Here is a 14,989-nt window from a genome sequence, read left to right as displayed (position 1 = left end):
TGAGCTGATTCCAGCTTTCTGAACACCCGCAGAATGTACCGCCAGTCAAAGGGGCCGGCTCCAAGCCCCCATTCGGGGACAAGGGAAAGTGCCTCGCGGGGAGGGGACCCAGCATTAGATTCAGGACCTGGGAGGGAGCTCAAGGGCTGGCAGGGGACTGCAGCAGAGGCCAGGGAAGTCCCGTGAGGAGCCGCCGCGCACCAGCAGAACTCTGACCTCCGCCTGGTTCTCTCCACAGGGCAGGGTGAAACTGCCAAGCCACTCAGACGTAAGACCGGCCTCACTGTCTGTCTGGCTCCCCCCCCACCCCCCGCCCCCAGCCCCTCCACCTCTGTGGTCCGTGCTGCCCGGGGCCGTCCTGTGACCCTTCTGTTGGTTTCTTCTTCCTGTGTCTGTCTGCCTTGCTCTTGGGGGGGGTGGGGACAGGGGGCAGGGCCGAGGGTGCCAGGAGGGTGCCCAGGGGAGCTGGCTCAGACTGCTGGCTCATGTGTGATCACATGGCGTCAACCTCGTCACAACAAATGCAGGAACAGAGAACTGGGGATGTGGCCCAGGGGAGGAGCGCAGGCCCGGCATGCCCAAGGCCCCGGGTTCTGTCCCCGGCACCGCAAAGAGAGAAGAAAACAAATCCCTCTGTCAGTGTGTGCTCTTCCGCCTCGCCCACCAGGGACCCCTGACAGCCCAGGACCCTGTAATGCAAGACTCGCTGCCTCACTGAGCCTCAGCCCTGCCCTATCCCCAAGCTAACACTAGTACCCCCATTAGCCAGCAAAGGAAACAAGGCCCAGAGAGGGTCAAGGACAAGCTGAGGTGCCCTGACACAGTAATGGAGGAGGCGCCTGACTTTGAGATGAAGCAATGATTACAGTGAACACGGAGCAAAGACATAAAGCCACAGAATGGGTGTGATTTCTCTCATTTAGATGGGAAAACTGAGGCTCAGAGAGGTTAAGTAACTTGCCCAGGGCCACACAACAGAGCTGGGAGTTGAACCCAGGACCACCCGACTTGACAGAGCTATAGCCATATTGCCATCTTGCGGGTGTCTGTTTTGGGGGAGCATGAGGGATGGGGAAGTACCCTTTATTTAAAAGGTCAGACTAATAGCTACCCCCAGGGTGAATTCCCTCACAGAGGGGATGGCTAGAGGGTGGCTCATTAGGGCCATTTCCTGAAACCCAGCCCAGCCCATGGCTTTCCCAAGGCCCCCTAACTCAAGAGCTCATACCTACCAACTTCCTGTCTGGGGTTCCCCCTACCCACTGTCCCCCATGACCCAGTCCTTGCCTGTTTCTCTTCTGTGTCCCACAATCCTGGGGTCATGGTTGAAGTGTAATGGTGGGTTGTGTTCCCATAGGACTGGGACTTCCAGGGTCAAGGTCATGACCGTCTCCTTAGCACTTTCAGGGATGGGAGGCTCCAGACCTCTGTCTCTGGGACATAGCCATTGCCCTGCCCAGAAACTTTGGGCAAGAACCAAGGTGGTGTCCAGGGCTGGGGTGTCATCTGGGTGGTTGGGGAGTCGGTTGGGGGACCCCCATCCTCACCCCAGCTGTGTCTCTTGTTACCTGCAGGGAACCCAGATGATCTTCAATGCAGCCAAGGAACTGGGCCAGCTGTCCAAACTCAAGGTGAGGTGAGAGGTGGGAGTGTAAGGGACAGGAGATCAGGGGATGAGGGCTTTCCTGGGGCAGATGTCCCTGGATGGTGACAGGCTTTGCAGGCTCAAGGGACAGAAAATGTAGTGACTTAAACACATTTATTTGCTTCAGTGTGTTGGAAAGATGTGTGTATTCAGCTTCAGGTACAGCTTGATCAAGAATGCAAATAATTTTGCCTACAAATATGTATGGAATGCTTACCGAGTGCTAGTCACTTGCTGGGCACTGGGATCGTGGAATGACTCAGTCCAACTCCTCACAGTTTAGCAAGGGTGAGACCCTTAGGTTGATCCTGCAGTGGGGTCTTCCCTGCCCACCCGGCCCCTTTCCCCATCCATCTAGGACCACATGGTACGAGAAGAAGCCAAGAGCTTGACTCCGAAGCAGTGTGCAGTTGTGGAACTAGCCCTGGACACCATCAAGGTGAGAGACCCATCCCTGGCGGGCTGGGCAGAGCGCATGGCTGGCGTGGACATGACCTAGGCTCACCTTGGACCCTGATGAATTCAATTTCTAAACACTTGGGGTTCCCTCTCCTGCGCCAAAGCTAGCCCGACTGAGGCCAGGGCTTTGAGGAGCCCCAGGTGAGGGGGAAGCTGGACACAGGTGTGCTCGGCCTGGCGAGGGCAGGACCAGGAGGGAGGCAAGATGTGGTGGGGCGCCTCAGGAGGGAGTGGCAAGGGCTTTGAGGGGGCTGGGGAGATGGGTTTAAGGTGTGGGAGGGGTTCAGGCACAGCAAATGGGCCGAGGGCTGGGAGGGCCCTTCCACCAGTGGGCACAGGAGGCCCAAAGTCCCCACGGTGGGCAAGATCTAGGGAAGGCTGGTGGGGTCCGGGTGTGGGTGCTGTTCTGAGAGTGTTGGAAGGTTTAGGGTGCAGGTGAGGCAGCAGCGGGATCCGACGTGGGTGGGGTCATCCAAATGCCTGATGTGGGAGTGGGGCTGAGGGGACAGTGGGAGCACCCAGTCCTATGGCTGGACAGTGCCCCCACTTCCCCCATTTGGTCCCCCACAGCAATACTTCCACGCGGGTGGAGTGGGTCTTAAAAAGACCTTCTTGGAGAAGAGTCCCGACCTGCAGTCTCTGCGCTATGCCCTGTCCCTCTACACGCAAGCCACCGACCTGCTCATCAAGACGTTCGTGCAAACGCAGGCTGCTCAAGGTAGGGGCAGGACGGGCGCCACCTACCCCTCCACCCGCAGAGGCGGCCCCGCCCCCGCCCTGCGCTGCGGCCATTGGCTCCGCCCCTTATGACGTCTCGGGCTTGGGTAGAATTGACAGTGAAGCTCCGTGTAGTCACTAAGTCAATGAGTGATCTACACATGGGGGCGGGGCCCTGACCTCAAGGACCAGAGGGTGATTGACAACAGCTTAGAGGTAGAACCCAGGACTGCGGAAGTCCTGAAGTGATTGTCACCTGGTAGAATCTATGGTGTCCCAGGACCATAGAGTGGTTGACAGCTACTGGGGCGGGACCCTGTCACAGGCGTCCAACAGGGAATGGTTGACAGGTACAGGGGAGGGTAACTGGGGAGTGATTGACAGCTAGTGATGGGAGGGACCTTGGAGGTCCTGGAGGCAAGGAATGATTGGCAGGTCCCTGTGAGACCTCTGACGTCAGGGATCCAGAGAGCTATTAAAGTCCCCAAGGGAGGGATCTCCATGATGTCTTGGGGCCATGGAATGGTTTACAGCTCAGAGGACTGGAAGGACCCCAAGGACCCCGACCGGGAGAGGGGGATGCGCGGAGGAGTCCCCATTTCTCAAATTCTCTCTCTCTTTCTAGCTCTGTCTTTTGCTTCTGTCTCCTGTCCCTCTCTGAGCTCACACACAGCAGCTGGGGCTGGAGGGCAGGACTCTAGGGTCCTATTTCCCCTCCCGGGGACCCCCTTTTCAAATTGGTACAGACAGGACAAAGAAGTTTGGCAGCTGACCACAGGCTTTGTTCCAGCTGAGGATGGGGAAGGGGCCCGGTGACCTCCGTGGCCCCTTTCCCCACCCCGCCAGCCCAGGGCCCTCCCTGAGCGCTGGCTCAGTTTCCCTCCGAGTCCTCACTGCTTTTAGTGTCCTTGGTGTTCCCGAAGCGGGAGGCTGTCTGTCTGTCCGTCCGTCTGCAGCTGATGATTTTCTCTCTCTCTTGTTTTTCCTCCCTCTTGCTCGCTGTCCCCTCTCCGCGCCCCCACCCCCGCCACGCACACTCCTCCATCCCCACCTGTCACTCACTCTTCTCCCTCCTCCCCATCCCTCCCTCCCCCTCCCCACCCGATTAGTCCATGGTGGAAAGGGGACTAGGTTTACCCTTAGTGAAGACATTTATCCTGAGAAGGGTATGTGCCTCTGCGCCCGCCGCCCGCGCCCAGTGCCCGGTGCCTGCGCCCCTCCCGGCCTGGCTAGTAAAAGGCCCGTCCTTCCACCTCCCGGGACTGGGGTGCCCCGGCCAGGCGGGCGAGGGGGAAGGACGGCTTGCTGGTTCCACATGGAGAAGGAGAAGCGATTCCCCAAGAGGCATCTCCTAAACCAGAACCCGGATCCCCAGACAGACACTTGCAAGGTTAAGAGCTGGGCTCAGATCCCCAGTCAGCCATTCTGCCTGCCAGGCACTACCAGGCAAAAGCCCACCTCTGTTTTCTCATCTGTAAAATGGGGACCGTCAAGGAATTAATTCCACAGGATTAACTTCAAAGTGAGAAGAAGTTAAATTGAGAGCAATTCCTGGCACACAGCGAGCTCACGATCATCAGCCAGCATTGTCGTGCTCAAAAGCGCCTTCTGAAGCAGACAGCAGCTCACCTCAGGCTCTGACTCAGCCTGACCCAGTATGGCATATTTCTTGGGAGATCTCAAGAAGTTCTCTCCAGCTGTCCCAGGACAGTGTCTATAATTCTACACGAGGAGACTGAATGTCTCACAAGGCTAAACCACTGGCCCACAGAATCTTCCTCTCCTGCAGGGGGACCCGGGACTTGGGGTGGTGTGGGGCTAGGGGAAGCACAGACAGGCCCACGAAAGACCCTTCTCTGTGGAGCCAGCAAACCATGGGAGGGGGGCGCTCAGCACTGCCCCCCTCCCCCTTCTTACTAGCTTTGGCCTTGGTCTGACCTCTCACCTGACCCACCACTGTCTAACTCACCCCCGGCACCTCAGTTTGGCCCGGATTGAGCTTGCTATGAAGCATCGGCCTTGGGGGAGGGGGAGGGCAGGGAGGCTGAGCATGTGACTGTGGGGGCGGGAGCCTGAGATGGTGAGGAAGGCAGCCTGGGGCGGGCAGCAACTGGGGCGCATTCCCCAGCACTGGGGTGATGAGGGTCTCCTGGCCCCTCTACTCCCTGGCCCTCAGTCACTTCCTGCCAGTGTGAGGTAACCTGGATCAACCTCTTGCTGACCTCTTCCCCCGCCCTCACCTCCAGCTTTCCTGTTCCTGTCCCGTGCATGGGTGCTCCAGGAGTAGGGAGCTGCCTGGGGGGTGGGGAGGGTCTCGGTGGAAGTGCTGGCGGTCACAGGTCCACAGGCCCAGCAGGATGCCCTTCCAAGTCACAGGGGCAGGGGTGGGACTGAGAAGTTTTTAGGCTGTGCCTTCAGCGATTCCCATGAGGACCATTTGGGACACTATATTAGCTAGTGTGGTGCAGGTCACCATGACTCAAGCAGACGAGGAAATCTGCTGGCTCTGGAACTGAAAGATCAGGGACCCTTGGTGGGACAGGCTCGCTCCTTATTGGGCAGAGACAGCCCTGCCCACTTAGCACAGTGTAAGTAACCTAACAGCCCGAGTCCCAAGCCCAACTCCCATTGGCCCAGCTTGGGTCATGGTGCCGTCCTGGAGCCAATCACTCTCAGCCACGGGCCGGGACTGCTCAGGTTCGACACCTGTGGTTCATTCATTTCACCCTCCCTGAAGGAACTCCGGACGGAGGGAGCCCTCCGTATTGGAGCCACGGGTGTGAGCGCAGGTCTGAGGTGAGGCTGGGAGCCGTTCCTCATGCAGATTTGAGAATCTATCTTGGAGGGGAGTCAGGGCAGGGAACATCAAGTACGCCAACAAGCTGTCACTTCAGGAGGGAGGAGGATTCTGGGCCAGGTGACCACAGTATGTTGAAGGAGCCGTGAGGAGGCCTGTGGCGTGGAGGACTAGGGTTAAGGACAGCAAGCAGGGGGACTTGAGGCAGGAGAGGTGACTGAGGACTGCTCGGGGACAGGCTGCAGACCTCAAGAAGGCTGTGATCCAGCATGAGACAGGAAGTGCAGGAGGGTCCTGAGCAGGGGAGGCTGGGACTGACTCAGGGCTTTTCTGGATGGCGCACTGAGAACACAGGGCGAGCCGGGAGTCTACTGCAGTGATGGCGCTGTAGCTGGAGGGGAGTGAAGATGGTGGTCAGGTTCTGGGTGCGTGGTGGAGGTAGGGCTGTCGTACCAGAGGCTGCCCGAGGGCAGGAGAAGATGAAGCCTGAGTCTTGACAACACGGCAGTCAGTGGGATGAAGAGGAGGAAGGCAGGCGCATTAGGCTCAGAGAGGTTAAGAGGTGGGCCCGCCTGAGGCCACACAGCAAGAGTGAAACTCAGGATCCTGGGCTTCCCAGCCCCCTTCAGTGCCTCCCTGTCAGGGCTGATGACCTGGTGCCGCCAGCACGAGGCGAGGGCGAGGCAGCCAGGGCCCCCCCGGGCGGTTGGAAGGAGCAGCGCTCACACCGTGCGTCCTCCCGTCCCACCCAGGCTCTGGTGTAGAAGACCCCGTGGGTGAAGTCTCCGTCCACGTCGAGCTCTTCACTCATCCAGGAACTGGGGAGCAAAAGGTCACAGTGAAAGGTGAGCGGCCTGAGCGGGGCGGGAGCGCCTCAGCCAGGAGTCGCCAGTTCTGAGGCGGACTCCGAACTCCCGTTTTGTTTCATGGTTCATAAAACTGAAGTGCAAGCTGGGCGTGGTGACGCACGCCTGTGATCCCAGCGGCTACGGAGGCCGTGGCAGGAGGATCACGAGTTCAAAGCCAGCCTCGGCAACTCAGCGAGGCTCTAAGCAACTCAGTGAGACCGTCTCTAAATAAAATACAAAATAGGGCTGGGGGTGTGGCTCAGTGGTTAACGCCCCTGGGTTCAGCCCCTGGTACAAACAAGAAACTGAAGTGCAGAGGTTAGCTGCTTCAAGCATGGCTGGGTCCAGAAGGGCACACACAGGACTCAAGCCCTCTTTCTCCATTTCTTAGCTGTGTTTTCCTCTTCGTTTTTGGTTTGGTTTTGTGGTACCTGGATTGAAACCAGGGCCAAACATGGGCTAAGCAAGCGCCCTACCACTGAACTACAGCCCCAGCCCCAAAGAGAATGTGTGTTATTTTTAGCTTTTGTTAACCAGAACACAGATTGGGCTGTTTTAACCAAGGCTTAAAACAGATACAATTAGTTTTTTAATTCAGCCACTGCCATCTTTTATTGTACTTTGGTCCCTGATGTGTTCTATAGAGTCCCAAAGAGCACCTCTATCAGCTCACTGATAGGGGAAGGAGAAAGTTTAGGGCTTATTCCCTGCCTTTTAAGCCCCAGGAAGAAGTTGTATACATCACTTCCTTCTAAGATCTCATTGGTCAAAACTTAGTCACATGGCCACATTTATGAGTGGGGCATGCTGGGAAATGTAGTCCTTATTTCAATCTTGGAAAACCACAATTGTCTACTTCTGTCATGCTATCTATGTAACTCTGACCAGCCTTCCTTCTACTTCCTCCAACAGTGGTGGCTGCTAATGACCTCAAGTGGCAGACTTCTGGAATATTCCGGCCATTCATTGAGGTCAACATCATTGGACCCCAGCTCAGTGATAAGAAACGCAAGTTTGCAACCAAATCCAAGAACAACAGCTGGGCCCCCAAGTACAATGAGAGTTTCCAGTTGTAAGTTTGGGGTGTTTGGAGACATGTGGAGAGAAGGGAGGGGCATCCTTCAGGTGAACGTCAGGGCCAGCTAGGTAGGAGAGATGTCTGATGGGCCAGTGGCACCTGGACATGGATATGGGAAGGGCCACATCCTATGTGTGAACACTGAAAGCGGGAGGGGGGGGGTGCCTTGGTGCAAGAGTGCTCAGTGAGGTGACACCAGAATGGAGGTCACCTTCTGGGCCAGGCAAGTCCTAGGGGAGTCAGAGAGTGCAAAACAGCACATGAGGTGGGGTATGGCTAGGAGTGGTGAAGGGGAGGGAAAGTCTGGGCAGAAGGGGTGTCATGGGCAGAACCATCTTGGGGCTGGAGACTAGTATGGCCAAGAGATGTGGGTGGTCATTTTGAGCTGTTGGTGAGGGGCTGAGGGGCATGGGGACAGGACTGAGGTCACTAGGCAGGATGGGGGTGGGCTCTTAGAGTTAGCAGCCAGCCTTGTCAGGATTGTCAGGGCAGGTCATCTGGAGGAGTCAGCTTTGGGGACACAAGTACAGCGTGACTTGAGGGCTTGGGGTGGATGTCACATGATGTCATATCTGGATTTGGGTTACTGGAGTTGGGAGTGGTATTCCAGGTATGCAGGGTATACAGGGGACTGAAACCAGGGGAGTACAGATAAGTCTGATTGGAGTATATGGTGGGGGTGTCACCTGGGGTAGGGTTGGGAGTCATAGGTGGTAGATACCTGGATCAAGTGTGAACCTCATGGGGGCAGGGCTGGGGTGCTCTTGGGGGACAGAAGTGCAGAAGGTAGGGAGCATCAGAGTCCGTGTGATTTAGAGGGAGGTGGGTGCTCCCTAGGGACAAGAGTGCTGCCAGATCCTGTCAGGACAGGACTCTTGGTCAGAGAACTCTGCAGGCCTCATGGAGATGTGTTGCCTGAGTGGCCAAATGCTTCAGATAAGGGTGCAACCTGGAAGGTTCCAGGAGGGAGCCGGAATGGCGGGTAGGAGGGGCTCTTGGTCAGGGAAGGTCACTTGGAACGTGCTTAGGGGCAGGAGGGAGTGGGGGATGTGCTAGTTGTCATTCATGGTGATGTACCAGGGCAGGGTCACATCAGGAGGGATGGGGGGATGGGCACAGGGCCACAGCAGTGAACTTGGTGGAATATGGTCGTGGGTCTTCTGGGTGGGATATCTGCAACTCAGCAGGCAGACAGCAAAGGCACGGGTATCTTGGGGTCTGAATGTGGGCTGGCCTGGGGGTGGTGTGGGTGGGTGAGGAGAAAGGACAGGCTAGGCAGAAATATTACTGCGGTATGGAGGTGGCCGAGCTTGGGAATCAGCTAATAGCGGCTTGACAAAGCACGGGACTGCAGGGTGAGACATGGGGCAGGGGAGGGGTACAGCCTAGGGTGGGAGCTGGCCCATGGGATTATCTGGCGTGGGAAGTCCGGGAGCCGTAGGGGCGGGGCCTGGTTTGGGCAATTTCCCGGTGGGTACCTGTGCGCGTGGCCAGCGGGGGGCGGTGGGTGTGGTCAGTTGGGGCGTGGCTGGAGGCCTCATGCCCCGTCCCTCCCCCAGCACGCTGAGCGCTGACGCCGGCCCCGAGTGCTACGAGCTGCAGGTGTGCGTCAAGGACTACTGCTTCGCGCGTGAGGACCGCACGGTGGGGCTGGCTGTGCTGCAGCTGCGCGAGCTGGCCCAGCGCGGGAGTGCCGCCTGCTGGTTGCCGCTCGGCCGCCGCATCCACATGGACGACACCGGCCTCACGGTGCTGCGCATCCTATCGCAGCGCAGCAACGACGAGGTGGCCAAAGAGTTCGTCAAGCTCAAGTCGGACACGCGCTCTGCCGAGGAGGGCGGCGCGGCGCCTGCGCCTTAGTGTGGGGGCAGGTCGGCGGGCGGTGCTGCGCCTGCGCAGAGTGCGCGGGGCTGGCGGGGCTTGCGCGCTGGGACCGCCCAGAGGGCAAGTCTCCGGGCTCTGCGCAGTGGGCGGACTGCGCCTGCGCCCTAGACTTAACTTCTCCCTCTGGGGAACTGTGAGCGGACGATGCCCCGCCCCCTCGGGAGGTCACGCCCTAGGGCGCGAGGAAGGAAGAAGCCACATCCCCTACTTGAGGCCACGCCCCCGTCATCTTAGGGGCCTTTCGAGCTGGGATGGGAGGAATACCCGCCCCTTTGGAGGAGGCCACATCCCAGGGCTCTGGTACCGGGAGGCCTCGCCTTTTGTCCTCTGGAAAAGCCATAAGACGGGTTCCAAATCCTGGGGCCCAAGACCAATTGCCAAGTATGGAACTCTCAGCTTCCTCGAGGAGCGGGCCCTGGGCAAGGGGTAGGGCCTCCTGGAGTCCCCTGAGATGGTCCGTGAGGGGCCATAGGGACCAGGATGCCTGTTGGAGGGTCCCGGGAAGACCGGTGCCCCTTTCGATGTTTGTGCAAAAAATAAGTGGGGGTAAGGGGAGAATGGGATTTCAAAAGCACATGCGCCTGTGGGCGCCCAAACCCAGGGGGCCGAGGGGGACGGCTCTGGGGCATCTGCACTTCCCCACTACCCTGTGGGGGTTTGTCTCCCTTTCACCCAACAAACCCAGTCCTCATCTCATAGAGTTCAATGCATCCATTTTACAAATGGCAAAACTGAGGCCCAGAGAGCTGCTTGAGACTTGGCCCAGGTTCCCAGTGCCATGCCCCCTCCCAGTCCCTTAGACCTGTGTGCCCCGTGGAAGGGGGCTGAGATCGGATGACCGACATAGCTCCCCATTGCTGCTAACTCCCCCTCAGGGGACCTCCCCCCGTTCTTACAAGTTGTGGGGGTTCTGGGCCAAAACCCCTGTTGCACCTCCCTCCTTTTGGCTGCCAAGCAAGACCCCTGTCCTCAACCCTTTTTCCTGGGCCTCTGGTGGGGATTCCCACTCCCCACCAAAAAGGAGTGAGAATTTGGGATCCCTCGGACCCACGATCCCTCACCCTCATCCCTTCTTCCTTTCCTCAAATTCTCCAGACAGGAAAGAACAGAAAGAGACCAGAAACTAGGTGTGTGTGTGTGTGTGTGTGTGTGTGAGAGAGAGAGAGAGAGAGAGAGAGAGAGAGAGAGAGAGAGAGAGAGAGAGAGAATGCACAAACATGCTTAGAGCTTGGTCTCCAGAATCTCATTCATTCATTCAGAACCCCGGGCCGCAGGAGCCTGGTGCCCAGTGGAGCCTCTGCTTGCCTGAAGCTGCGCCAGAGCCAGCACAGTTGGGGGAACTTGGCTCATCCAAGTGGGACCTTTCGGGAAAGTTTGGCATGGACTGTGTGCCCCAGGCGCAGAGGGGAAGGGCAGGCTTGAGGTGGGTAAGGACTCCTGGAGGAGGGGAGCTCGGAAGGCCAGGGGATCTTCTGAGATGAAAGACGAAGATCCACCCTCGAGAACGAAAGCCACCTGTGCAGAAGCCAGGAGGAGGCGTTGGGGGCACAGCGAGAAGGTGGTATGGCTGAAGCCAAGCCACCAAGGAGGGCAGTAGGGGGCACTGGGGTCCCTGAGAGCTGCAGAACTGTCAGGCCCCAGAGGTTTATCCCCAGAGACTAGAGTCCAGGTTCCCAGTGCTTCTGTGTGAGACTAGATCGATGAGGGGGTACTTTGGGGACATTGAAATCGATTTCTGGAAATATTTTGGAGGCTACATTAAAAAGAAGAGAGACTGCCTTTGGGTGAGCCCAAGGGCCACTCGGTGGTGCCCTGCCAGCTGTGCACTGCCCCAGGGTTTGCTGCCCCTAATCTGTCCCTGTACCAATCCTAGATGTTGAGTGTCGTGTGTTTACAAGAAGGGCCTCCTGACCATGAATGGAAGCATCTGGAAGAAGTGATGCTATTTTTCAGTTTGCTTGAATGTGCTTTGTGTCCCCTAAATTCAGGCAAGGTTCAGGTGACAAGCATTTCTGTACTGGGATGTGGAAGGCACAGGACTGGGGGCTCCATCCTGGAGCTTGGAGACCCCATTGCATGACTGAGGGGCTGATTGGAAGCCAGGGGTGCGCTTGGGGTGCAGCACCAGGCAGGATGGACAGGGGACTCGGAGGTCAGAACACAGAAATGCCCAAGGGCAGGCGATCTGCGACCTCGAACAGAGGAAAGACTTTTGGACGACCGAGAGGAAAAATGGCAAAAGACTCTGGTCAAGTTCTCGTGTGTGTGTGTGTGTGTGTGTGTGTGTGTGTGTGTGTGTCCGTGTGTGTCCCCCCAGCACTGGCCTAGGCCCAGGCCCGTGGAGAGCCTCGGGAGGCAGTGTTGAATGAGTTTTTGTGACTCCCGAGCTGGAACTGATTTTGGAGTTTCCTCCCCCTTTCCTTGACTCAGAGAACTCCTATGCATCCTTCAAAACTCATGATTAAAATACTGTAGAAAACCCTCCCTCCGTCCCCTCAGGACATCCCAGCTTCTGTCCCTTCTCCAGTCTAACTCTGATGTCTTGACACTGGTGGTGTCTGTGGCTGGCTGTTCCTCCTGGCCTGGGAGCTGAGGCCTCTCAGGAGCCCCACCCTGACCCAGCATGAGCTGGGCACCGGGGACTGGCAGGGAGGCTGCGCCCAGTTGACTGACGTGCTGGAGTGGGAGAGGGGCCTGCAAGTGCAGGGCCATCCCCGTGCCAGGTCCTGCCAGCTTTTCCCTCCCCACAGTCCTGGACTTGCAGGAGGTGTTCCGGACAGACTGAAGCTGAGCCCCAGGGCACAGTGGGGTGATAAGGTACAAGCAGACGGAAGAGTACTGGGGACTGGAAGCCTTCTGAATTCAGGAAATTCCTGTATTGATACAAGGCCCAGAGAGGGACAGGACTTCCCCCAAAGCCACCCAGCAAGTAGACACAGGGCAGCTCTGAATAACACCTCTGGATTTCCGCCTTCATCTGGGGTTCCAGGAGGTGGCCCAAAATTCCCATGGACCAGGGGGAAAAAAATAAAGGAGAGTGTCCTTAGGCAGGGTGGGGTAGACCTTAAGGGTTGCCTGGGACAGAGCCAAAGCCCCGCCCGGAAAAGGGATAGAGACTGAGGTTATAGACCCGGAGCGGGACTCAGCCCCAAAGAGGAGATGGAGGGACAGAGACAACTTGTGCAAAAGAGGGGGTCAGGAGGAAGAGGGACCTCCCCTTCTGCTCTCCCCAATCCTGAAGGACTTAGATAAATTAGGAGGTGCCCGCCTGCACCCCCAGTTCCTCGCTCAGGCCCCCAGCCTGCAGCCTCATCGTGCCCCTCCCCCATCAGAGATGCAAAAAACTTAACACCCAACTAGAAATCCTTGGGACCTCCGAGACCCACCGCTCTCGCCTGCGCTGCCCATTTTCAGATGGGGACACCGAGGGCCGGCGGAGCGAGGGCAGCCGGGAGCCTCCGGGACCGTGCTGCCCAGGTGGGGCAGGAGGGGCGGCAGGTGAGGGGGGGCGGGGCTCGGCCCGGACCTCCATCAGGACCTCGGTCGCGTCTCTCCCTGAACGGACATCCTTTCCTAAGAATCGTTAAGGACCAAAGTCGTCTTCGCTGACACGTGTTGCTTTTCTCTTTGCCTTTTATTCTTTTAAAGAGAGAAATGGAGTTGACGCTGTCAATTGAGACCCCTCCCCGGCCTCCCACCCCCGCCCAGCCGCGGTGGCTTTCTGAAGTCACAGGTCACGGGCGGGGGCTCCCCGTGCTCCCTGGTCACGCAGCCAGGGGGCCTCGGGTCCCACCCTTGCCCCAGACCCTGTCTGGCCCGCGCCCACCCCTGCCACGCAGTCCAGGGACGCCCCTCCACTCGCCTTCTCTTAGCATGTGATTGCAGACGTGAAAATCAAAACGTTTGTTTTGTTCTGTTTTGTTTTGTTTTTTTCTTTTCTTTTTTAACTCCACCCTGTTGGTCTGGCGTCTTCACGGATGCCCTCATTTCTCTGTAAATATGTGACTTGGAACATGTTTAAAACAAACGAGAAGTGGTCATGAACGCATGGTGTCAAGATGTTTTGCACTAATCTGATTTTTTGGTCTCTGTAAAAATATTTTATTAACAGCAGACATTAAAAAAAAGTACACAGCCTCGGATTTGTGGTGGATATCTGCGCATGCGCGGCCCCAGGCTCCGCTACTCCGGAGGCTGAGGCAGGAAGAATGCCCAAGCCCAGGAGGTCAGTCTGGACAGCACAGTGTAATCTGCCGTTTCAAAAAAAATAGATAAAGAGGGCACGCTGGGGTGTGGCTCAGCGGTGGAGAGCATGCTTAGCTGCGCAAGGTCCTGCCTTCCATCCCCAGCACCCAAGCAAAACCAAGTATCTCACATTTAGCACCTCTGGGCAGACGGGGTTGAGCCGGCTTCATGAACACGAATGCAACCCGTCTACACCTAGTATCCCATTGTATAGGCGAAGAAACTGAGGCCCAGAGAAGCAACATCGCATCTGGGAAGAGGTGAGATTTGAACCCAGGACATTGGGCAGCTGTGCTCTTAACTCAAGTTCAGGCACAAATCCCAGGGACTCAACCCACACCCACTAGAGTGGGTCTGTTTTAATGACAGCAGGTGAGCATCTCAGTTCCTACAGTCAGTTGTGCAAGGAACTAAACTTTGTGTTCCTAAAAAGAAAGCAAAGAGAAAAAAAGAAAGAAAAGAAGACCTCCTCTTTCCTACAGCTGAATTAATTTCTGTTTTGAGCCCCCACCCTAGCAGGAAGCAGAAATAAGCTCCGTTGAGTTTTGCCTCGGTGAGTTCCAGGGCACCCCTCCTGATGTCTGAGGTCACTTCTACATGCCATCAACCAGGGCCGGGATCCACCTCTGAGACGGCTTCAGTGAGTGCTTTGGGCTGCAAGTCAGGCCAACAGGGTAGGACTAGGGAGAGGGGCGGGTGTGGTCCGGGGTGGGGGCGCCTTCAGGTCTCAGGCTCTTCTTTTAAGGGAAACTGTAAATCGTGAACTTGGAGGGTACACAGGGGTGACATCAGCCTGCCACTCACTTCTCTTAACCGTGGAGCTCAGGGTGGGAGCCGGTGGTCTGGTTCTTTCAGGATCTCTCCGTCGACGTCATCTAGTTAGTAGACGACACTTAGAATGTGGCCATCTGACAGACCTGTGTCACCCAGAGTCCAACTGTGCCAGCGCTGCGGGGTGGGTGACAGACACAGGAAGTGCCCGGAGACCCTGTGGGAGGCGTGCTGTGTTGAGGAAAGCTTACCTGAGCTCAGAGACTGCTACAAGAGGGGCTCCGTGGTGACAGGCTGACAGGTGGCATCCCCACCCCTCGGTGCTTCTCCAGGCAGCGCCTCCTCTTCCTCGAGGTGTTTCATGCTGTCGGCCACAGCTGGCGAGTGACAGGCCTCCCCCTGTAGCGCCCTCCGTTCTGCACCTGTCCCCGTGGAGAGCAGTGTTGTATCTGCGACTGCAGAATCAGTGACACCGTCAGCATCCGCCGCTGGGGTCCTGGTGGATCTGTTAGAAAGTAGCTTTCTACGGGGGACACTCGCTTGCC

General features: G+C 57.4%; 1 protein-coding gene across 7 annotated transcripts in view; it reads left to right on the top strand.

Moving 5' to 3' along the window:
- The window catches only part of Unc13a (unc-13 homolog A), a 63,189-nt gene extending 49,619 nt beyond the window's left edge, over positions 1-13,570 (top strand). For 3 of the 7 annotated variants that reach the window (XM_047531681.1, XM_047531675.1, XM_047531680.1), the window contains exons 38-45: positions 239-268; positions 1,575-1,631; positions 2,004-2,084; positions 2,675-2,822; positions 3,931-3,987; positions 6,371-6,463; positions 7,379-7,538; positions 9,104-13,570. In XM_047531681.1, the coding sequence (XP_047387637.1) occupies positions 239-268; positions 1,575-1,631; positions 2,004-2,084; positions 2,675-2,822; positions 3,931-3,987; positions 6,371-6,463; positions 7,379-7,538; positions 9,104-9,404 (927 nt within the window). In that variant the 3' untranslated portion in view covers positions 9,405-13,570. The remainder of the gene's footprint in view (positions 1-238; positions 269-1,574; positions 1,632-2,003; positions 2,085-2,674; positions 2,823-3,930; positions 3,988-6,370; positions 6,464-7,378; positions 7,539-9,103) is intronic. The other 4 variants (XM_047531678.1, XM_047531677.1, XM_047531676.1 and 1 more) reach the window with 3 other exon arrangements.
- Positions 13,571-14,989: the final 1,419 nt, after the last annotated feature.

The sequence above is a fragment of the Sciurus carolinensis genome, chromosome 17 (genome assembly GCF_902686445.1).
Source record: "Sciurus carolinensis chromosome 17, mSciCar1.2, whole genome shotgun sequence".
NCBI lineage: Eukaryota > Metazoa > Chordata > Mammalia > Rodentia > Sciuridae > Sciurus > Sciurus carolinensis.
The sequence above is the reverse complement of the archived record's forward strand: the minus strand, read 5'-3'. Positions and strand labels throughout refer to the sequence as shown.